Source organism: Pseudopodoces humilis, chromosome 2 (genome assembly GCF_049639895.1).
Source record: "Pseudopodoces humilis isolate 2021_Gansu_Grassland_sample_001 chromosome 2, ASM4963989v1, whole genome shotgun sequence".
NCBI lineage: Eukaryota > Metazoa > Chordata > Aves > Passeriformes > Paridae > Pseudopodoces > Pseudopodoces humilis.
Window position 1 is genome coordinate 2,957,385 of NC_142201.1, and position 24,599 is coordinate 2,981,983.

At 44.7% G+C, this 24,599-nt stretch overlaps 1 protein-coding gene across 2 annotated transcripts; it reads left to right on the forward strand.

The window, feature by feature from the left end:
* Positions 1-7,468: 7,468 nt before the first annotated feature.
* Positions 7,469-21,551, forward strand: ETS2 (ETS proto-oncogene 2, transcription factor). Of its 2 annotated transcripts, none has more exons than XM_005526553.3 (10): positions 7,469-7,771; positions 10,860-10,931; positions 13,621-13,741; positions 15,334-15,453; positions 15,909-16,109; positions 16,720-16,803; positions 17,454-17,696; positions 17,864-18,127; positions 18,781-18,899; positions 19,955-21,551. In XM_005526553.3, exons 2-10 carry the CDS (start codon positions 10,860-10,862, stop codon positions 20,168-20,170), a joined length of 1,440 nt encoding a protein of 479 aa, XP_005526610.1. In that variant the 5' UTR covers positions 7,469-7,771; the 3' UTR covers positions 20,171-21,551. The 2 variants fall into 2 exon arrangements, with proteins under 2 accessions (XP_005526610.1, XP_087908075.1); XM_088051949.1 differs by lacking the exon at positions 7,469-7,771 and adding an exon at positions 8,622-8,740.
* Positions 21,552-24,599: the final 3,048 nt, after the last annotated feature.

Consider the following 24,599-nt stretch of genomic DNA (forward strand, 5'->3'; position numbering starts at 1 on the left):
TTTTCAAAATACAATTCACAAAGGGTTGTTGTTTGTTTTTTTTTTGGAGACTGACTTTGCTGTTCCTAGGGGAGGAAAAAGCCCTAATGTCTAAGGTCCAGCAGATTCTCATGGGCTAAGGAAATGATTTCCCCTTGTTTTGTGCCAGCCTGCCAGTGTTTGCTGGCCAGTGCCATCAGTCCTGCGTGCCACCAAGCCCCTGCTGAGCACTTACAGCATCAGGGCTTCACACAAGACCACGTGGCCACAGGGACAGGACAGGGACATGTGGCTGTGCCACATCCTGCAGGAATGTCTCTTTTGCTGGGAACATGAGCAAGGCAAGGGGAGCACAGTGCTCCGGGGCTGCTGACACTGACAGAGCCACACACGGCTGCAACAAGACTTATGGCTTGGCCCCAGCTGGACACTGGTGTTGGATATCACACCCTGTAACCCAGGCCATCCCCAAAAAAGTGAATTATTTCACACTCCAAATGCAGGATTTGCTTCCTAGAGTTGATCAAAACAACTAAGTCCACTTTTTGCTCTGCTAGTAATAGTCTGTGAAACAAGGATTGTCCCTAAGATCCCTGGTACACAGCACATGTCTTATGCTCTCCACAAATATTAAACATACCCCCGCCCATCCCTTCCGTACTTCTCCCTCATTTGCTGCTGTGACAAAGATATTCTTTAATGAATCTTAATGACTCATCCCAAATGTTGTTTTTTTGAACTGTGATAAGCACTAGACGGGGTGACTAATGGACTGTGTGCAACACCTAGACAACGTGAGCAATTCCTTGTTTGCTCAAACCATATTAGATACTGATAACAGATACAGGCATTGCACCTGCTCCATTGTAAAAAAGGAAAAAAAGCAACCAGGAGAGATACAGCAACTTCTGCTTGTATTTGTATAAAGTGAATTTATCTTGTCGCTGTTCCAGAGAACGTATGTTGGGGCTGCTATAAAGCTCCCCGCTCTTGTAAAAATGACTAATCTGACACTGTGGCCCTGGGGAAGGAAAAGCAAAAAGACAGCCAGCTTGGCTAGGATGGAGCAGAGCTTCCCAGAGATGGCTGTGAATGAAACACAGGCAGTTTCCCAAGCCTGCCAGTGTAGGCACCAGCGGACGCAACCATCTACTCATCCACTTACAGCTCAATCTGGTGTCGCCTGTGCTTCTCCTACCTCGGTGGAAATAGAGCTGAATTTCTTGATGGATAGCCCTGAACAGCCTTCCAGCATGAGAGGAGGTCAATGAAACAGGATGTAGATCTTACATATGGGTTATTTTAGTTAAAGTCACTCAAGAGATGATTTTTTGCTCCAGACACTTGAGGCTGAGATCCTCAACATGGAGTAGGGTGAATGCTCCTGACTACAGTGCTCTACTCCTGAATTTTTGCTTGGGTCAAGAGAGAAGACATCAACTTTTCCCTCACTCTTAAAACTTGAAGACCCATTTCCCAGTAGAATCCCAGAATCATTTAGTTGGAAAAGACCTCCAAGGTCACTGACCCATCCCCAGCTTGTCCCCAGCCCCAGGACTGAGTGCCAGTCCACACCTCTAGGGATGGGGACTCCAAACCTCCAAATCTTAACAGCCCTTCAGTGCAGGAATTCCTCCTGATGTCCAGCTTGAGCCTCCCCTGGCACAGCCTGAGGCCATTTCCTCTTGTTCTGTCTCTTATTCCCAAGGAGCAGAGCCTGATTCCCCCTGACTGCTCCCTCCTGTCAGGAGTTGTGCAGATCCAGGAGGTCCCCCCTGAGCCTCCTTTTCTCCAGGCTAAGCAACCCCAGCTCCCTCAGGTCCCAACATGCAGCACCTGTCCGGAATGAATTTCAAAATATTGTGTAAACAGAGATATTCTTATTCACTGACCACAATGAGAGTCACTGCTGCACTGTTTGTAAGGATGTGTATGTGCACTGAACATGCAGTAAGAGGGATCCATGGATGAAATCATGGCACTCACTTGCCAAAAGGAATCAAGTGATTAGAAATGACTCCGTTCTCACTTTCGGTGCCATGAGTTCTGCCACTACCCAGCACTTGGCTTGCACAGCTCACTCCACAGACAAAAGTCAACGAGGTGAGAAAGAGAACTGGGAATTTGCTCTGGGTGATGATCACAGAATATCCTGAGTTGGAAGGGACCCACAAGGAAGATCAAAGTCCAGCTTCTGTCCCTGCACAGGAAAAACCCAAGAATCTCATCACTTTCTTTCTTGAGAGCAGTGTCCAAGTGCTCCTGGAGCTCTGGCAGCCTCGGGGCTGTGCCCATTCCCTGGGGAGCCCGGGCAGTGCCAGCACCTCTGGGGGAAGAAGAGCCTTGCCCTGATCTCCAGCCTGAGCTGCCCTGGCCCAGCTCCAGCCATGCCCTGGGTGCTGTCCCTGTCCCAGAGCAGAGATCGGAGCTGTCCCTCGGGAGGAGCTGCAGATCCCAGGAGCTCTGACCTCAGTGTGCTCTGCTCCAGCTGAATGAGAATGAAGTCAGCTGAGAATAATAAAGAAGGTAAAAGAAAACATAAAAGATGAACAAATTCAATGATGCCAAGGCCTGAACCCTGACACAACAGTAGAACATGTCAGCATGAAAAAAATAATCTTAAGTCATTTTTCCAAAAATATTCCCCGTGCTCACAGGGACATTTCCCACTTAGAGAAGCACAAGAGCAGCAGTGACAGAGCTCCAAGCCACGGGCTCTCACACTCTGTGCTGTGAACAGCATTATCTACACACCTAGGGCTAAGGCAAAGTTTTTAAACAGCTGTCACACCTTACCAAAGCACCAACACTCAACTTTTACAGCCAGGGAACAACAATGCCAAACTCCTCTACTTTTTGGTGAGGGGAATAAAAAGAGGGGCCCATACCCAGCGAGATGAATTCCTGCCCTCACTGCACTGAAGGGCACATCACAGTGATTAGTGAGCTGACCAGGAGAATCACAAGCTTGAGCACAAGCAAAGTAATTCTTAAATGAAACCAGCAGGGAATAAAAGAAAAAGCTCTGCTGCTAAAGGAAGCTCAAACATACTTTTTTGAACCCAGTCATCCAAGAGCAATTATTAAGCTCTGTTGTTTCTGAATACACTTGGCCTTAAAATATTAACATGTGCTTTTTGTTTTATGCCTCAGACTGCATGAAATGAATTAAATACACCCAAAATGGTATGAGCAATCTCTCAAGCACTAGCTAGTTTAACAACAAATCTTCTGCTTTAGCATGAAAGGCAAAGTTTAGGTTTTTCAGTCATATGAGGCATCATCCTACAGTTCATGTGTTAGGCATCTCTCCTGTCCACTGGCAACATTATTTGAGGCATGCCCGCAACATTTTCACTCAATTAAAAGAACAAACAAATAACAACAGTTGCATAACCACTCCAAATTTTTATTCTTTATGCAGCTGGGAGTTTACCTGACTTCTTTGAGAGTTATGAAGGCGAACCATAGCACTTTGCAGGCAAAATGTAGCAATATCTGCAGCTGCTCAAACTTTGACACAGTATTCTTTTTTTTTTTTTTTTTCTGGGTAGTAATTAGCCATGTTGGTTTGCATGTGCTCAGAGTAATGACACACACACACACACACACAAATAACTCACTGCACTTTGTGACTCACTGGCATGCCTTCGCAGAAATTACCTTGGTCACACTCTGTGCACCAAACACCGTGGGGAGAACTCTCCAGTGGGGAGAGTCAGTGTTTTATTTTAGCTGTGAACAATCCACGTCTGAGTGAAAAGCCAGTTGATAGCCCTCTTTCCCCCCCAAACCTGTATAAATATTTTGTTTCAGTGGCGTTTGAATGGCAGAGTAAATGAGTTTCATCCTTTGTTTCAACCATAACAGCGCCTTGTTTGAAGTTGCTATTTCAAGCTGGGAGAGCTGGGCCTTTATTTTTCAAAGATGTTATTTCCTGAGACCCTTTACTCTGTGAACTTACAGCCACTGGAGCTTCATTGTTAATTGTCTTTTTAGGGGCACAAATATACAGCCTTTCCTTTCAAATTCAGGACGGCTCTTGTTTATTTATGCTGCTGAATGCAAACTCTCTTTGGAGGAGGCATCCCTGGTGCTGCAGGGATGCCAGGAGCAGTGGGAGGAGGTGCAGGGCTCTACTGGACCACCAGAGATTTTTGGGGCTCCCAGGAATTCGCTGCTCCAGCCCAGCCCTCCCTACAGCAGCTGGAGGAGGACAAGAGGAAGAAGAGGAGGAGGAGGAGGAACACGTGCACCCCAAACCTCCCCAGCCAGAGGAGCTGAGCCAACATGTAGATGAGGGTGCCACGCACGCCAGGACAGCACGACAGGGATTTTCACTCCTGAGTGTGTCCTCTGCCTCTGTGGCGCAAGAGGAATTCTGGAGGAGTTAAGTCACAGCTCTGGAGCTGCAATGCAGCCCTGACACATACCTGCCTCCTCACATTCCCTCTCCAAGCTTCCAACCTTGGCATTTTTAGGATCTTATTCCCCCTTTTTGTTGTCCCCAGTGAGAATATGGTGTGCAGACAGCGAATGAAGCCTTTCCCTGGGATGCTCTGACCATCAGCTGCTGCCCTTCTCTCCCTCCAAGGAGCTCACAATTCAGCTGCTCAGATCAGAAATATATCAAAACAATCCCCTTGGACAGCCATCCATTGCCAGGTACTTCAGAAACATCTAACTGGTTCCTTTACTTTAATTCACTACAAGAAAGTAACTCTTCTGCTTATTTCTGAGGCACCGTCGCAGAGAAATGCAGTTTAAAAAATCAGAAATAACTCCTTAGCACTCATTTTCAGCATAGGTCCTCATTCAAACAAAAAAAAATCATGATCAAGAAGGACTGAAGAAAAGTGTTACCTATCTGGACTACCACAGAAAAGAGAACTTTGCAATGCTTTTTTCTTTAGTCTTTACCAGTTTTCTTTCCTTTTCCTTTTCTAGCTATCTTGAGCACCACAGCTAGCTTTCCCTCACTCCTACAAAAAAAAAAAAAAAAAGCAAAAATATCAGAAAAAGTATATCTCAGAAGTTTGCAGCTAGATGCTGATTCAATTATTTTTAAACTGATACATAACTCCCCCGTTTGTCTCTGGCTCACAGAGTGCCAACACACACAGGAATAAAACCACAGAAAATTGTGAGGAGGATGGACAATTCCTAAACTAGAACCAAACACACGGGCACAATACAAACACCAACCCAAACCTATTTTTCCTTTGACTCTCTCAGTTAATGATGTTACACTTTGAAAATGCAGAGGGATCATGGAATTAAAGAGAAACTTGAGCTGGAAAGTTTCAGGTCTCTACTGTGACCTTCTGCTGGGATTGCTCTGAGCTTTGGCCACTCCAGATCAGAGACTCCCACTGGGAACATCGATTCCCAAAAATCGAATTGGCATTTTCCCTGCTGCCACTGTGCACCTCTGGAGGAGTCTGGCTTCTCCCTTTGCTCTAACCTCCCATTAAGGAGTTGAAATTAGCAATGAGATTCCCCATTAGCCTGCTTTTCTCCAGACTAATGAAACCCAGGTCCCCCAGCCCCTCCTCATACATCATGCAGCCCACTAAGCACAAACCACTTCTAATGAAGTCTGTTCCTATACTAACAACAAGTAAAATTTAATGAACTTAAATGCTCTTACATAAGAAGAACTGCTTGAAAAAATAAGACCTTTCAATAGAGCAAAATATGGCCAGGTTAATAATTTTGCTCTGGGTCCCAGAATGTTAATTTAGCAAGAAATAAATAACTCCCAGCCTTTCATCTTATCTTTCTGACAGATGTTTCCCCTATAAAAAGGGTGTCATAATTGTTTTTGTCAGTGTTATAATTAAAATTGCTATGCAGCTGACATACAGTTTTTAATGGTTTCCCCTAGGATTATAGCAGATGTTGCCTTATTAGATCAGGCTCTCCTGGAGTAAGAAATGTCATTGGCATAATCAAGACACTTCTTTAAGCCTCTCAAAGTAGACTGTCACAATTTTCCCAGTAACATTTGACCCTAAGGGATGAAATATATCCTGCTTTTCTAAAGAGAAAGTTTTCTGAGGGGTTTGAAAGAACTACTTAAAAAAAAAAAAAATCCAGTTTTTGCTGCAGCCAGAAAGAGCTGGAAGATACAGGAGGGAGTTCTGACAACAGCACCAGCAAGGCCAAAGAAACTGTGGCTTTTTAATGGCAGAAATATTCACAGGCAAAGGTAGAGGATCAGCTGAAATCTGGTGAGGAGCTGAGAAATAGCAGTTAGTGGGCTCTTATTATTCAGAAAAGTTACAACCCTATGACACAACTGTTAGTTTGAATGGGAGCAAATTTAAATAAAGCAAGGTGTTAGAGCAAGCTCCTCTCTAAATGTGGTTTGGATCCCTGGTGTTCACCGAAAATCCAGGGAAGTGAAGAGGGAAGCAAGAAGCAAGGGTGGCTCCCATGGTCAGCCAGGCTGGGCAGCTGGGAAGGGCACATGGATCCCTTGTCTGAACGCACACAAAGTGTTTAATATCATTATAAATCATTTGTAGGTGATCTGGCATGAGAATCAGGCAAGTGAGGTGGCTCCAACCCAAGAAAAGCCACACAGACCCCTGCCTACCTGTCCACAAAATCTCTCCAGCCCCTCAAGGGGAGCTCACTTCGACAAAATAAATTCAGCAGAAAGGAACTTTACATTTTGATGTCACTGAGCTCCTTGCAACTTTCCAAGGGCCACCAAATTTTCTCCCCAAGGTGTGAGGAACGCCAACTCTGTTTCACAGGCTGCGGCGTCAGGATCTGCGATTCGCAGGCTGCAGCTTTTTTTGCGTCGCATCCCGTTTTATATTAAGAACTCCCCAAAATAATTGCGGAAGGTGCGACATGACATAATCGCTGAAGTTCCACAGCACCAAGTGTCGCAGTTTACTTACGAAAACCACAGAATCGGGTTGGAAAAGATCTTTTGAGAGCATCGAGTCCAACTTTTGTCAGACCACCAAACCAGGGCACCGAGCGCCACGTCCCGATGCTCCTTGAACATCTCCAGGGATGGTGACTTCACCATCTCCCTGGGCATCTCTAACGCCTTTCTGTGAAGGGATCCTTCCTGAGGCTCAAACAGACTGTTTCTGCTTGGGATTTTAGGGGTTAACTCTCCTATCTCGACGAGAGGCATTAACTAAAAAAACAAGCATGGAAAACGTCCAGCATGAATTATCTCACGCATAACCGGGGGGGAAAAAAAAAATAAAAAAATAAAAAAAAAATAAAAAAAGGCTCTCAGAAGGATGTTAAAACAGCTGACATAAAAGAGCTTTTTCCCCCCCTTTTCCTCCCCGAGCCGCTCGGCATCCCCGGCGCTGCCGGAGCCGGGGCTGAGCGCGGCTGTGCCGGTACCAGCGACGACAACAAGCGGAGGGGCCGGGCTTGCGGGAGGCGGGTCCTGCCGCCTCTCCCCGCCCGCTGAAGAGCGCCTGCGAGGGCGGCCGGGCAGCACAGCGCGGAGCGGAGCCCAGCGGCGGCGGAACCAGCGCGGAACCAGCGCGGCAGCACCGCGGGCCACCCGCGCCCCGGCCGGCAGCGCCCACGCACCGCCTGCCTTCCCTGCCGCATCCCGCCCCTTCTGTGCCCCGCTCCTTTCGCCGGGACTCTCCGCCGGGATCAGCGCTGTTGTTGTTGGCCGGCGCGGCCGCATCGAGGATATTTTGGCTCGCCGAGAGGCAGCGGCGCCTCCATCCCTTGGACGCCGCGTGTGGGGCCGGGGCCGCCGCCGGGGAGGGAGCGCAGGAGCGCCGGCATCGGGGGCCAGGTGAGGCGGGGGCGGCGGGGATGGAGGGGGGGAGAAAAGGAGAAAGGGCTCATCGGGACCCCTCCTCGCTGGTGCTGCCCGGGCTCCTCCTCGCTGATGTGCCCCGAGCCATCCGCGCCGCGGATTCTCCTCGGGGACGCCGATCCCTCAGCCCGGCCCGGGGGCCGTGAGGGGCTGAGGGGAGCGGCCGGGGCTCATCCCCCGGGGAACGCCGCGGGCCCGGCAGGAAGGGGTTAATGGGCAGCGCGCTCTGGATTTGGTTAGGACTTTAAAGGGACTTAAAAAAAACCCCAACAACGTTGGGCTGTGTGATCTGCCCACCGAAGTTTTTTACGTGGGCGAAGCGTGTGTCATGTGTGTGAGAAGCCGGGCAGGCTCCCGGCGGAGCCCAGGGGCTGCACGGGGCACGCCGTTCCCTCCTACCCTCTTCCTAAGAGGAGGCTGGTTTTTTTCCCTGAAAAAAAATTTCTACTTAAAAAAAAAAAAAACAGCAAAACATCCAGGCAAAATATCCCCCTGCCTGCTCTCCCCTCCCAAAAAAATCCCCCCGAAAAACCGAGGGAAAATCCCATTGGAGGTCCCTCAGATCCATCGGGAACGCCGGAGCGCTTCGCTTCTCCCTGTGGATGCTGCCCAGCTGCGCCCAGCTGTGGGCAGGCACCTGGCTGTTGCTGAAAAGAAGGCGATCAGAATTCAGGAGTATTAGTTAATAAGTGCCTGATCCTGTTGACCCTGTTCTGGTTCACCCACTCAGCTATGCGGGGGTGTTGAGGAAGGTGTCCTGCCAGTTAAACCAATTATAGCTGGCAAGTCGCAGTCATCAGCATTAGTGGAGGAGTTGGAGGTGAGGCCCAGTCACACCGTGTTGGGCCGTAGTGGCTTTTCTGAACTTGGAACAGCAGCTTTCTAAGTCCGGCAGAAAGGCAGATTTAACCCTCTGTGCCACGGAAATCCGCCTTGCCTTTCCAGGTCTGTTTGCCTTGTGCTGTCTCTGTACGGGTTTTGTATCTCAGGGCTGGGAATTTGTGCTGCAGATGGGGAGAAAGCTGATGAGGGATGAGCAAGGGATATAGAAATTCCTCTGCTTGAGATACTCGGTTGGAGGAAGAAACGTGCTGAAGAAATCCATGTGTTTTTCAGTCAGAGCTCAGTGTCTCATTTTTCCAAAGCTTTCCCTAGGAACAAACCCAGCACGGAGAAGCAGAGGCTTGGGTTAATGAGCAATGCTGTGTAATCAACACTTGGTATAAACCTTTTGTCTTAGGGCCCTAAACATCTCTAAAGAAAGAGAAAAAAAAAAAATGGCAGGAAGGAGAGAATCCCAGCCCTTTTAGTGGATAGGGAAGTGCCTAACAGGATTTGTGGAGAGGTCAGAATTGCCCACAAGTGCCAGGAATCTTATTTGTACCCCTAACCAGGGATCAGACCTCAACTTACAGAATATACATAGAATATTTTCACAAATACTCAGATTCCTAAGCCAGTTATCCCTGGACACCAGAGCAGAATTCAAAGGCAAAACAAAGGGTGATGGAAATTGCCTTACACTTTTTAAAAAGCCCAGTCAAATGCAAGGATAAACAGTTGTTTAAACTGTGGCAAATTTAATGAACAGATTAGGATGCTTGCTGAGTGAGACTCATGCTGTGTGAAATTCTTTGCTGCTCAATGAGATGTGTAATTTAGATCAAATATTTGTACGTGCTGTTTGAGGTAAAAAACATCGTTCAGTAGATTGCCCTTTTTGAGTAACACTAATGAATATTCTTTTCAGTGTCGGTTTATTTTGTTTCAATTATAAGGCCCAGTCAAGTTGAAATAGGCCTTTCATGTTAAGGACTCTTGCTATTTATTTTTTTACATTTATTTTTAAGTGATCAGCTATTTAAGAGTATGAAAGGGTTCCTTGTCTTTGGCTGCTGGTTGTTTTTATTTTCCTATCTGTTTACATGGACAGCTTTTGAATGTGTTGCAACTTTTAACAAGCTGGGCTTATTTTGTTTAGATCCTAATTTACAGGTTTTTTTCTGAATTTTAAAGGGATTTTGTTTTTTGTTTTTTTTTTCTTGTTTTAACATGGTGAATGATAGATTTGGCTTATAATAAGTGATCACAGTTTTGTGGAAATCTTGATAGTGTCCTCTGTGGCTATTTAAGTACAAGTGCATGTTTTCAGGCAGTTGCTATGGAGCAAGGGAATTCAGCCCAGTGCTGTGAAAAAAGGGAAGGAAAATTAAAAGTGTAGCTTGATAAGGTATCAAGCTACAAGTTCACTGACACCTAAATTGCAGCATCATGATAAACCTTAGCAATGGCCATAAAACTGGCTTTATTCCTCATGTTTGATCTTTTCCATAGGATATGAATCTTATCACTCTTCTCCTTCAGTGATATATAGGAGAAAAGTTACACAGGCCTCACACAACTCTGTTCCTGGTAATAAAGGCAATATTGATAAAGGTTTGACTTAAGTGGCATGAATATATTGATAGTGGTCCCATTGTCAGCCCTTTAAACAGGGCATTTTACTGCATAAACCCTTTCTCAAATAAAACTTAGGCCCTCTAAAGCTTTATAACTGTGTTAATCTTGTGTTTAGAAAGTCTTGTGGTTTGGAGTAAAGTAGTAAAGGCAGGAGGTTGGGGACACTGGGATTGGCTTCTCTGATTATGCATGGAGGGGTGAATGCAGGAGGTGAAGGTGTATCACAGTGCCACTCTGTCACTCCTCTTCCTCTGAAAGCCAAAGTCTGAAGTGAATCACGGCCTCTGAGAGGGCACAGAGTAAGCAAAAGTAACACAAAACTGATTACCTAAGATAATGGGTGAAAAGTTGGAAAAGACCCCAAAGAGACAGGTACTTGGTGGGCAAGAGCTTTTTGTGGGCTTTCCAGGCAACCACAAATTCTGTGAGAGCTCTCCCAGCTGAAGAGCAAGGTGAGAACTGCCCTGTGTGCTTGGGATGTTGGAAAAGCTTTCCCTGTATCTCACTGCTGCACACTCTGTGCCGGAGCAGTTGGGTACATCTGTTAACATCTGCTTCCTCCTCCTTTGGCAGCGTTTCTAACGTCACCCCTCTCATATTTCAGATGAGTGACTTTGGGATCAGGAACATGGATCAAGTAGCTCCCGTGTCAAACATGTACAGAGGAATGCTCAAGGTGAGTACCCTGGAGCTGTCACCTCCCAAATCCAGCCGGTGCTTTTGTTGTGTTCCTGCACTGCTAGAACAGGAATTGGATAAACCAAGTGAACATGGGTTTAATTGCTCCCCTGTAATCTGCTGCCAGAGTATTCCCACTGAGTTCCACGGGGATGTGAAAAGCAAGACTGAAATAGGAAGGTTCAGATCTTGCATCTTCAACCCTCTTTCGTTTCCCTAAATACTAAGAACTTGAAAGAAGTAGACAAGAACTGAGTTCAAATTGGCTTGTATTGGTGGAACTTCTGCTGAAATAAAGGTTAAAGACGGGGCACCAGGAGAGGATTTGTGTCTTTAGTTTGATGAGACTGGCAGAGGCCTCTTCTGATAGGAGTGGTCAGGTTTGGTACTTTCCTGAGCATTGTTTGGAATAAAAGTTGGTTGTTCACTTACAACTGTTATTAATGGAAGCCAAATACATTGTAAAAACTCCAAAAGTTACTACATTTCTTCCATCTTTGGGTAGACTGTGTCTGGTATTTGTTTTGAAAGGAATTTACAAACTGAGGTCAGCAGACTATAAAGGCTCAGTCTCAAAGGGCTCCCTCCCTCCCCTTTCATGCAGGTTGCTTTTTAATCCCAATATAAATTTTTTACATAGCATTGATTAATGTTAAACAATTAAAGGTTAGGGAGACCCTTTCTGCTCTCATTACCTTTGAGGAATGGCCATGGTTTGAAGAATCAGTGAAGCTCTGGGTTGCTGACTGCTCTGACTCTTTATGTCCCTTCTTAGCTTTTTACTCCTCACAAAAAAATCCAAGAGATCCCCCAATTTAACATCTGTGTGCTCTTAACACAGTGGTTATTCTAAGCACTTATTCAGTGTTCAGTTGTCACAGAATTAAGTCAGAGATTTGTGTTCTGCTGTGCTGTAGCTGTTCCCGTTCCATTTTATTTCGTTCTGCAGTAGTTACATGTATTGAAAAGCCAAACAAAGTCGTTGTGTAACTGATAGGACAAGCAGAATTCATTCTGCATTGTGTTTTCCCTCTTTTACTACTATTAAATCAAGAACGTGCTTACACAATAATTTTCTCCCTTTTGAAATATGAAGCTAGCACGGTATGGATTTTACTCACTCACATGCCACAGCATTTTTTCCAGTGACTCAGGATAAGGGTCAGCTATTTACACAAAATGCAGGAGTTTCCAGATTGTGTTGAAAGAACTTGCCCTTTTTTTTAAGTGCTAGAGATGAGTCAGAGTTTTTATCTAGTAACGTATAAAGAATCTTTTACCAGCAGATTTGGCAGCTGTTATTAACTTGTTTTATTCAGACATGAGTCTTTCCAAGGGCTGGCTTTGACTTGAGCTGGGGAGTACCTGAACCAGAGGTCCACAGTTTGTCCCTGCTGGCCAGGAGATTTCTGAATGACCATCATACTGTTCGTAGTGACATGAAAAGTTTGGGAATGTGAGGGTAAATTAATCCTAATTTGCTATTCCAGGAGCATAGTTTAGGTTGCTTTTTGCATTGCACCTGAACACTGCCCTGAGAAATCCTTGCCTTGTCCTCAGCTAAATCCACTCCTTTGGCACAAGCTGGCAAATCAATGTTTGCCCAAACCAAATAAACATTTGCAAGTTGCCTTTGTCTCCAGCTCCCTGAAGGGCAGGAGCTGCCACGAGCCAGCTGCAGCTTTCCAGAGCAATGTTCTATCCTCAGGTGCCTTTAAAAAAATCTCAGTGGCCACTTTTATCCATCTTTGCCTGAAGATATTGCAGATACAGTTTCCCTGTGACTAACAAGCAAGTTTCTTAAGTTGTTTTTGAAGTTATTTCTTCCTCTGCTCACATTCCTTCTGCCCCCCAAAGACTGAAGTGGTTGGGGGGAATTTACTAAATTCATTCCAGTATTTCAGGCATACACGGCACAAGTCCAGTTTGAAAGGAGTTAGGTTTTCAAAATATAACAGTGTTTCTTGAATGTCAGTATATCAGTAGAATCCACTTTTATCTGGAGCATTTTTATCAGTCTTGTTTATCCCTTGCTGTAAAATGAAAGTAGAATTGTTTCACTGAGCATCTGAGCGCTTGCAAGACTTAAAAAATGTGGTTGCTGGCAAATCCAGTGAGGCAGAAGTGTAAAAGTTGCTACAACATCCTTCCTCAAGTCCTGTACAGCTGGCTGTAGCTTCAAGTGATGTGGTTCAGATGAGTTTTATCTTTCAGAAAACAAAACAAAACAACTTCATAAATCTACTGTAGGTTTTGCACTGGCAGTTTTCCCATAATTTACTGATCTGCCATCAAATCCTCATCAAGTGGATAATCAATTTAAAAGGGTTAAGGAAATGAGGATTTCTTTAAAATATACCTGGAAATAAACACGTAGTTATACACACACACATGTATTCTCTATTGTCAAAAGCCTCAATTACAGGAAAAAGCTAAGAATATCTTGATTTGGCTTTACTGTAAGCTGCAGAACATCCCCCACCTCACCCTTATCAGTGGGTTTTAGTCACTGGTAGCAGAAGCTGTGCCCTCATTGTGGTTAAGTTTCAAAGCTGGCTCATTCAAGGTAGTGGTTGTGCCTGATCTCCAGATCTAGGAAACCAAACCCAGACACTTCCTAGCAGTGGAGTTCACCGCTCTCCAGCAAAATGCTTACCTTGTTCTGTATTTATTCTGTTCCTTTGCAGCGTCAGCCAGCGTTTGACACCTTTGACAGCTCAAACTCGCTTTTTGCTGGGTATTTTTTCTCACTCAGTGAAGACCAAACACTTCAGGAAGTGCCAACAGGATTTGACTCCACTTCTTATGGTAAGTCTTCACTTTGCTCCTTAGTCCAGTCAGCAGATCAGAAATTTTTGTCTAAGTAACATTTCCTGAGTGTGCAACATGGATTTTCCTAAAAAGATGTGGTTTAATACACAGACTTGTGTGTACATGCTTGGTTTTATTCATGTGAGTTTCTTTGTGGATAGTTGCTGTTTTCTGTACTGGAAAGAAATAGGAACTGGGATACAGTAGCCTAATAAACTGATTTTTTTTGTTAAAGAAGCCTTAGTAGGAGTTTAAGCAGAACTGAGAGTTTAAAAATCATTAAAAAGAGGGTTTTGTGTATTTGAATTTGCAACATCTCAACCATAATTAAAGTGCAAATATTCTAAAAGCTTTTTCGATTCTCTGGTGTTAAATCTCAGTATGTTTTATTCCATATCTTAAAAAATAGGGTGGAGATGTTTTAAGATGCTTTTAAATTTTATTTGCGTGTGTGTAGGTCAGTATTCCACCAAGAGTGCCCTATAAATCCTTGCCTAAAATCCCTGAAAAAATGTAGATATTTTACCTGATGCTGCTTTTATCTCCCCTTAGGGAAAGGAAAAAAAAAACCTCCAGCCCTCAAACCCAGAAAACCACAGGTCCTTTGTTCTAGTGTGATTCTAATCAGTCACCTGCTCTGGTCAGCAAAGCAAGTCCTTGCAGATATTAGGAAGGGTGTGGTAAAAACAGAATTAAGCACAAGTGGAGTCTGTAGATAGTCTGGGAGAGCAGGAAGAGCTGCACGGCTCTGAGCTGACTTGGAATCTGCCAAGAGCAACTGGGATAGGGGAAGGTGTCCCTGCCATGGCAGGGGTGGCACTGGATGGGCTTTAAAGTCCCTTCCATCCCAAATCATTCTGTGACATTGTTCTATGATAAAATGAGGCATCTTCTGGTAAAAATTGACCAATAAGAAAAGCTGAGTGGGAGCTGAATTTATCCTTAAAATAGAATCTTCTTGTAAATTTGAAAGTCAGTGAAGTAGATCAGTGATTTATACTGACACACAATGGTGCCAGCTTTGTGGTTTGATGCATTATTCACCCCCAGCTTGTTACCAGTCACACTTGTTTGGTCCAGATGATGGAATAATCCATTGCACCATGTGCTTGGGTGATGAGATATGATAAGGTCTGAAAATGCAGTGTTGAACAGTGCAAGCTGCCTCTTCACAACCCTGCTGCCAGTTACTTAGCTCTCAAATTAAATAAAGATTGTCTGGAGTTGCAAAGAAGTCTCAGGGCAAATTATGGGTGGTAAAATAGGAACAAGCAGTCTCATTTCCCTTCAAAAAAAAAAAAAAAGTTTCCCTGCAACAAAGGCACTTTATGTAACCACTGAGAGTAAATAAGGATCTATGCATGGAAAGCTGCAAAGCTCTAATTAGTGATGCAATCTTATCAAACGAGTAGCACAGATATTTTAGAGCATGGTGATCTGTGTTTTCCTAAAACACCAACTTTCTAGCATCCTTTTTATTTTTTATTTTTTTTTTAAATTCTTCAAACAGCAAAACCCAGTCACTCCTTTCAGTGGCCTGAAGTTAATGTGTCTTCTTCCTCCCCTCCACCCCTTTTCTTTTCTTGCAGAGTCGAACAACTGTGAATTGCCTCTGTTAACCCCGTGCAGCAAGGCTGTGATGAGTCAGGCCCTGAAAGATACTTTCAGTGGTTTCACAAAGGAACAGTGTCGGCTGGGTATCCCAAATAGTAAGTGCTTGCTATTTATAAGCTTTTTTTTTTTATTTTTTTTTAATGCTAAGGAGGAGGCTGAATAGCTGCTCTTTGAAAAGGAAGGAATGATGTCAGTAGGAAATACAAGAATGGATCCTATGTGAATCTGGCACAGCTTGCCTTGGAAAGGCCAGACTTGCTGGTGTTAAAAATGGGTGCATGGAGAGCTCATGCTTTGGCAGCATGAGAGAGAATCAAGCAAGCTGAGGACATCTCTGGTTTCTGCAAGTGAATGCAGAAAGAAAAGAGAGGACTGGGTTGTTTTGGGTTTTTTTTTTTTTAATTCAAGAATACATTCATTCTGAATTCATTCAGAACTCAATAACTTGGCTAAATAATTTTATTTCTTTTTAATTCACTGCTTTCTAAGGAAGATTACATGGCAAGGGCCAAGAGTTACCTCTAAATGTTGGATCCTTCCTGTCTTGCAGATCCCTGGCTGTGGACTGAACAGCAAGTTTGCCAGTGGCTTTCATGGGCTACTAATGAGTTCAGCTTGGCAAATGTGAACTTCCATCAGTTTCTTATGAGTGGCCAAGACTTGTGCAACCTGGGCAAGGAGCGTTTCCTGGAACTGGCACCTGACTATGTGGGTGATATTCTGTGGGAACACCTGGAACAGATGATAAAAGGTAGTTAAGAGAGCCAGAAAAAGCTTTTGGTTTGGGGCTCTCCTAACAGAAACGGGACTCGATTTCAACACTGGTTTCACTATGACGGGCTTTAGTGCATATGAAAACTCGAAATGAACTTTAAAACTTGGTTAATAAAAGCGCTATCAGCACTGTCAGTACATCCTTGGTATGCAAAGCACAGATCCAGATAGCTGCAGACATTCTGTGTGCAGGCTGAGTACATTTGTGGGCAGGTTTTATTTGGGAAGATCACTGGAATAAATGAGATTGGGGTACCAGCACTGTAAATACCCCATAAATAAAACAGTTAACCCCATAAATACAAAGCTAACCAACAGTTGGACCTTAAAGCACACTGCAATTTTTGTTGGTTTTAAGTTTTATGTGAAAATACAGTTGGTGTGATGGTTTCAAAGCCTGTTGGAAGTTGGTTGGGGTTTTTTTAGTGTGATTTCTATCATGAGAGAGAATGCAAATAGAGTGTGATACTAAAATTGTTGTGAATAGTGACCCCAAAATACTCCCAAGAGTCAGAAGCTTTCTATAGCATACAGGTTGGATCTTTAAAACTATAAACCCAAATTTTCTTTTTTTCTCCTCTCCCCAGACAGCCAAGAGAAAACACAGGATCAGTATGTGGAGAACTCTCACCTCACGTCTGTCCCTCACTGGGTCAATAATAATTCCTTAAGTAAGTTTTTTTTAAAAATTCGTATTTTGCATCTCTCAGTTTATTCTAAACACGTCACAGACTCCTGGGTAGAAACAAAAAGCACCAGAGTAGGTACTGTGCTTGAACATTTGACTTCAGCTGTTCCAGCCTTCTTTCCTCGTGTTGTTCAATTGTCACCTAATTTATATCAGAAATCATTTGAAGAGCAAAGTCTTTGAGAAAATGAAATTTCCTCTTGCTATGCCAAACCTTCCATCTGTAGAGCAGAATGACCACTCCCATCTCTAGCAAACCAGGGCAAAAGCTGGGGAGCAGCAAGAGTTCTGTTTAGGCCTTTTTAAAGGCTCTGGAAGTGTGCTAGAGCTGTTGGAAGTGTGTGGGATGCAGTGCTGGCTCCCTCGGATTGTTTGATTGATGGTGTGTTTTATTCTGCCACAGTCAGGCTTCAGCTCAGCCTGATTACACCACTTAATGGGGAGAGCCTTGCTCAAAACCACTTAAACTTCCCCAATTTTTTCTGTAGTTTCCTTGAAGAATGAACAATGGGCATTTGTGGCTGGCAAGTTACAGAGGGGGATTTGCAGAATCTGATTTGGTGTATTTAGTGTATTAGTTTGTTTAAGGGTCTCCAGGGGAAAATCATCTAATTCTTTGGTTTCTTTTTTCAGCTGTTAGCGTAGATCAGAATTCCTATGGAATGCAAATGCCTGGATACCCTAAACCCCTCAGTTATCCCAAACCCAGTCTCCTGACTGACGTCTGTCAGACTTCCACGGCACCGAATCTCCTCAACCCAGAACAAGACTTCCCATTGTTCCCTAAAACCCAAGCAGATGCTGTTGGTGTGAACTACTGTGCAGTAAACCAAGATTTCCCAAGGAGCAATCTCAATTTGCTGATGGATAACTCTGGTGAGTCGTTATCTGTATGATAAACACGAGGCCAAGGCCCCATTCTGAACGCCTCTTCGTCCTTTGCCTGATTTATGTGGACAGGCTGGATTGAGGGGGAGGGTAAAAAAATCAAAAAAACACCACCACTTTCTATTTTATTTATTTTACTGTTTTATTTGATAAAGGCAAGCTGAGAGAACACGAATCCAGCGACAGCGGTGCCGAGAGCTACGAGAGCTCGGATTCCATGCTGCAGTCCTGGAACAGCCAGTCCTCCCTGGTGGATCTGCAGCGTGTGCCATCCTACGAGAGCTTTGAGGATGACTGCAGCCAGTCCCTGTGCCTGAGCAAACCTACCATGTCCTTCAAAGACTACATCCAAGAACGGAGTGATCCTGTGGAGCAAGGGAAACCAGTTATACCAGCAGCCATCCTGGCTGGCTTTACTGGTGAGTAGTGAGGCAAAATGGTCACTCCTGTTTTCTTATGTAGCATCAGTGCTCCCTGTAAGTGGGTGCCACAGGGGTAGTGACCACTAGTCACAAATAATTTCAGTTTTATATGTGACTAAACAAAGTCTTGGGGATTATCCACTCAGTGCAGGAACAGACAGGCACGTCAGATCAAGAAAAAATCAAATGCACTTTTTGATCTGTTTGAAAAAGAGGGGAGCTTGGACAAAATTTCCCAGATTTGGAAATTCCCACAGGTGTTGTTAAGGCCTTGTTGCCGTAGTCCTTGCTGAGATTGTTTTTTTTCCTGTAGGATGTTTGCCAAGCCCAAGACTTCAGGACAAGCTCTGGAGCTCAAAATGCAGCTGTTTGGGAGGTGGGAGTGAGGGTTAAGGGATCCATGTAAGAGGCAAAGCCGTAACTTTTGTCAAATCCTTTGTTTCCATGAAAAAACCTGACTTCATTTTTACATGGGAAGGAGCAGATTTGTGCTGTGGAGTAAAACCTTAGGTTTCTTTCTGATCTATAAAAAAGATAAATCAGATTAATTACCAGGTCTGTGATACGAGTCTGGTCACATACGTCGGTTGTGGTTAGAGCTGGCAGAGGTATTAATTTGTGGTTTTTCCATGTCTCCTCTTTCCCAACAGGCAGTGGACCTATCCAGCTGTGGCAATTCCTTCTGGAGTTACTGACTGACAAGTCCTGTCAGTCATTCATTAGTTGGACAGGAGATGGATGGGAATTTAAACTTGCTGACCCAGATGAGGTATGTGGCTAATTGGGGTGAAAACAAAGATTTGGGGTCTGATCTGACATCTGTGGGCCCAGTCCTGGCTATAGATGCGTGTTTAGCTGCACATCAAATATGGTAGTGCTGCTTTTGAAGTATTTTGGGAACTTCACTCATTAAAAGTGATGCATTTTTATTTTCTGATACTGTTTCCAGTAGGGAAATTATTGTATTAAGATATGGCATAAAAAGTCCAGTGAAACTTTTTGATGTTAAAAAAAGAAAAGAGAGGGGATAGAAATCATGAACTCCAAGGAACTTCGTAGCATTGAACTTCCAGTAAAGAGTTGTCCCCTGCTGCCTGATAGCAAATGAGGGGTAAAACAGGGTTTTTTTGAGAGAGCAGATTGTGCCAGAGCTCCAGGAGTGTTTGCAGAAAACCCTCAGGCACAGGGTGGGATTGTTGGGCTGTCTGTGCAGAGACAGGAGCTGGGTTTGGTTCCTTGTGGGTCCCTTCCAGCTCAGGGTATTCTGTGATTCGTGGGGTTGTCCTGTGCAGGGCCAGGAGCTGGACTGGTGGTGGGGTCATCGTCCCTGGGGGTGTTGAAGGAAAGACTGGATGTGGCACCTGGTGCCATGGTCTGCTTGACAAGGTGGTGTTGGGTCACAGGCTGGGCTCTGTCTCGCCGGTCTTTTCCAGCCTGGTTGATCCTGTGATTCCTTCCAGCTCAGGATATTCAGTGTTTCTCAGGGCTGTCCAGTGCAGGGCCAGGAATTAAACTTTGGTCCCTGTGGGACACTTGCAGCTTGGGATATTCTGTGGTTTCTCCATAAACCTGACCTCCTTAAGCACGTTTTGGCCCATCCCCTGCAAACTGGTGTCCTTTGCTGTCAGCCACCTTCTCCTGGGTGAGAAAATCCCTGAGAGATTTGCTGCTGTTGAGCTCTCTTGTGGGATCAGTCACCAGCTCCTCTCTTGTGAGGCTGGGCCATCCAAAGCAAATGAAATGCTGTGTCTGAGAAAGGGTTTTATTTAATCGGCCGCCGAGGAGAAGACGAGTCGAATAAAGCTGCATTTTGCTCTCTGGCAGGTGGCACGGCGGTGGGGGAGGAGGAAGAACAAGCCCAAGATGAACTACGAGAAGCTGAGCCGGGGCCTGCGCTACTACTACGACAAGAACATCATCCACAAGACGTCGGGCAAGCGCTACGTCTACCGCTTCGTGTGCGACCTGCACAACCTGCTGGGCTACACCCCCGAGGAGCTGCACGCCATGCTGGGCGTGCAGCCCGACACCGAGGACTGATCCCGGCCCCGGCTCGTGCGTCTGGAGTCACCAGTGGGGACAGTGCCCGGGAGCCGTGGCAGCCGGGCCCGCCGTGCCCGGGGGGAGGCTGCCCAAAGCGGGACCTTCATCCATTTTGTAACCGCGGAGAGCCGGAGGGAAGCGGCCGAGCGGGGTCGGTGGGGCTCTGCGGGAGCGGGCACAGCCCTGGCTCCGGCGTGGAGACACGGGGATGCTCCTGGGGTCAGCATTTCTGACCTGCCCTGCCCTGCCAAGCGCTTCGACACTGCCCTGAAAGGATGGGGTTGGCTTTGAAACCAAAGGTTGGCTGTGAGAAACCAGCGATGCAGCAGAACTCTTGCTGGGATGTTTGTGAAACACCGCCCTCCTCATGCAGGTTATTTAAAAACAACCACAAACTAATTTATTTTAAATGAGCAGTAAGGAGACCGGTATTACTTTTGTTTTAAAGCACGTTTTATTATTGTTATTATTATTGTTACTACTCCAGAAATGTGCTGCATAGGTACATAAACACTCTCGTGTCCAAAACCAGATGTAGCAACTGTTAAAAAAAAAAAACCTAAAAACAACCACCCTTTTAAAAGAAGGGAAAATCATACCATTTCAATATTCAGTTTGTATATATTCTGTGATTCCTTTGGAAACTCTGATGTTCCTATTTAACAGATACTGTATAGTGTAAATTAAACTAATTGTATGTGTGTTTTGAAATAGGATGAATGTAAACTTATCAAATGGAGGGGGGGGGTTGGCTTTCATGTTTGTCTAGGATATACAACCTTCTGCAAATATTTAATTGGCCTGAGAGACAGCAGAAGTTCTATACTCAGTGTGCATGCATTTGGGGGGGCAGGGAGGGAGGTCGGGCTCAGGATTTTGCCAAGCCTGAAGCTGGCAATTCTTTGTGCATTTTGGCATTTTTACAGGAAACTAATGTTGTATTCTGGGACATAAAAGGGCCTGTTTGTGGTTTCTTCTGTAACTGAAAAATGAAAATATTAATATGGGTAAAATTACCTTTTTTTCTTTATAAATGGCATATGTTTTTCAACTTCTATGCATGTACTTTTAAAAAAAAATTTATATACAAGCCTTATTTTTTCAGTTCACTCGTCTCTTCCTGCAGTTTATTCTGTATGATTAAAATACGAATTCTATTTTTGGAAATAACTGTGACTCCTTTTCAAAGATCAGGAGGGTTTTATGTAGCAGCTATTTTTACTGCAAAAAAAAAAAAAAAGGAAAAAAAAGTCACTGGAAAACCGTACTTTGTAAGAAAGCTTTATTTTTTATCTGAGCTTGATGTACAGTTAAATGTGTTGTACAGTGTGAGAGGTTTAAAAATATGACTCTTCATTAAAACCTCTTGAAAAGAAAATTTTGTGTGTGCTTTTTCGATCTGGAAAGTTTCAGAGGAGTTCCTTTCTTGTTTGTTTGGTGATTCAATCCTTGTCCATCCTGCTACCACCACCCTCAACAGCTGCAGGATGAAAAAAGTAACCCCCAAAAGAAAATAACCAGCCAGGCTGAGGGCTTGTTGGAGAAAAGACTGCAGGAGTGCTCACTCAGGCTGATGGTCTGGAGCTGGGCTAGATGCATGCAACCACTCTCTCTGGGTAGAAATTGAAGTTAACACCTTTGTGTTGTGCCTCTGAAAGGAAACTGGCAGCTCTGTGCTGTGAAAGAGCATTTAAAGTGGTGGGGGAAGATATTGAAAAACAGAAGTGGGATGACAACTTTGGCTTGAACTGTTCCTCTCCTGTGCAAAGAAACCCTACTGTCTCCATCACCCTCTTCATCCCTGCACCTCCCAGAGAAGCAGGAAATACAGAAACATTTCGACACATTTAAGAAGTAAAAAATACAGATATTAAATGATGCTGGCCCTAAGCCTCTTGATCTTTCTACCAAACTGTGTCTTGCTGTTGCTTTTGGTGTAGCCACCAATTGAAAAAGCATGGGATTGGAGTTTTCTGGGGAAGGTGCCTTTCTAAATGGGATGTGTCTTGCAGCACCTTGGTCTTCCCTGAACAGCTGCACTTATTTTTCCTTGTCCTTCAGCCTTACTTCTCCACGCTCCTGTGAAGGAAAAGAATCATAGAGTGGTGGTTTGGGTTGGAAGGGGCCTTAAAGATCATCCCCTTCCATCCCCTTGCCATGGGCAGGGGTAGTGCTATGTCCTGCCTGTGGTCCTGATCCTGAGGGAGTTATTTATTTTGCATGAAAATAAAAAAATTTGCTGTCATGCTGAATGTGGGATTTTTTTTTGCCATTCTCACACCGTGGCTGCAGAGCACTAATTGTCTTCTCAACCTGGTCAAGTCTCATTTGCAGCTTTTTTTTCCCTGAACACAGAACTATTTATTTAGACTGAAAACAGGGTTGGCTCTTGCGTGGGTGATCACTGAAGGCTCCAAATTAGAGGCTAAAGGAAAGTTGTTTATTTTCCTCTCCCAGCAGAAAAAAAAGAATTTCTTGGTAGTAGAAGCATCCTGATCCATGCAAACCACAGTGGTGTATTTTCCAGAAGTTAAAATGTTCAAGCAAAAACATTGGAAAGGGCCAAAACATAGGTTGGGGACAAGGTGGGGATGGGTCACAGCTTGGATTTGATGATTTTGGGGATCTTTTCCAATCTCTGGTTCTGTGTGTGATCTATTCCATGAAAAGCTGCTCTCCTGCTCTGAACTGGCTCCACTCAGGGGTTGAAGCTGTAGCCCAGGGTGACCCAAAATATTAAAGGATATTTTGCAACACACACAGAAAGCCCTGCTCTGTGTTCTCAGCCACCCAGCATCAAAGAGGCTGTTGAAAGCAGTCTGGCTGAATTCTTCCCCTTCTTCAGGACAAGCCTCCCTGTGCTCCCAGCTGCCAGCTTTCCTCATGAGACAGCAATCAAAATAAAGTCTTGCAGTTGGCACCTACCCATGGCTGGCGTATCACCTCTAACAACAAGAGTTTGACTTCAAAGTCTTCCCTTTTTATTTTTTTTTTCTTTTTTAATTAAAAACGAAGAAAGAAAAAAATTAGAATTCCATCCCAAGTCAAACACCACCTCTGGGTTGGGAAATCTGTGAGCTACAAATGCACAGTGTCCAGGGGACTTTTCTGGGAAACATCTGCCAGCTGTTCCTTATTCTCATACTCACCTTAGGTCTGAGCAGTTGTCCAGAGCTGAGTACAGGTGAGGAGTGAGGATGGGACAGATGGTGGATCACTTATCCCAGTACTTCATCCTTTATCTCCACCAGTGGCAGGAGGATTGAGTAAACCTGGCTCTGCTGGTGGTTCCCTGAGTGAACCCCCATCCCCTCACTGTGCTCAGCCTCTCGGAAGGGACACCCTGCCTCTTTCTTCTCCTTCTAACTTGGGGATTTCTTACCTTGTCCAGCCTAAAAGGAAGGAGCCCCCTTGGCCACTCTCTACTGACTTGTCCTCAAGCACTGGAGACCAGCACCTCACCCAGGCTCTGAGCTGAGGGCACACCAACATTGTGCTCAGCAGCAAAAGAAAGCTGTTTTATCTCTACCCTTATGCTTTTTTGGCTTTTTGGCAGTCCCTACACACTGAGCTGATGATTTCAGAGCTGTCAGACACCCATTTCCTGGTAGCTACTGTTTGCAGGTTTAGCACCACATACGCTCAGGTTGGGTTATTTTTCCTTGGACTTCTCTAGACTAACCTACACTGGTGCTCACCTGCCACCTTTTTGTGTGTTGTGAGGTTCCCCTGGAGTTCCTCACCAGCACTCTGGCATTCGGCTACTGAAACTACTCAGCATTATCAGCAAACCTAGAGGCTTCTCAGCCCTGAATTTCTGGCCCTGTTGGCTGTTAATAAACCAAGGACCAAAGGGAGGGATGCAGGATTCAGCTCTTCTGTTTCTAGTTCTCATCTCTTCCATGGCTTTTTTGATGCCCTTTCCAAGGATGGCCCAAATTTTGACAGGGTGAAGGATTGCCAGACTTTGGCCATGTGGGTTTATCTCGTGTCTCATGTTTCTCTTTTTTTTTTTTAATTCTGTGTGAAGTGGAGCACAAGTTGAACTCCCTGTGTTCACAGCACCATGTGACTGCAACGACGTTCATATGCCAGGCACATGAATGCTCAAAGGGCTAAAGAGGGAATAAAAGGTGTCCCTGTAAGCCAGAAGAATGAAAAAGTCAGCTTAGGGTTCACAGCCTTTGGGAAAGGTGGCCAGGATCTCGTGTCCAATGGGTGCCATGTGATGTGCACTCTGCAGCCACACAATAAGTGAAGTTATTTAAAATAAATAAGATACGCTGGTCAGTAACAGCATCATTTGCTCCGTGCAAATCGAGATTTTTCAAGCAGTAAGTTTCTGTGTATCAATAAAACAGTTATTAAGTAATTCTGGGCTTTGGGGAAGAAGTATCAGAGCTCAACATTTTTCTTCCATATCTAC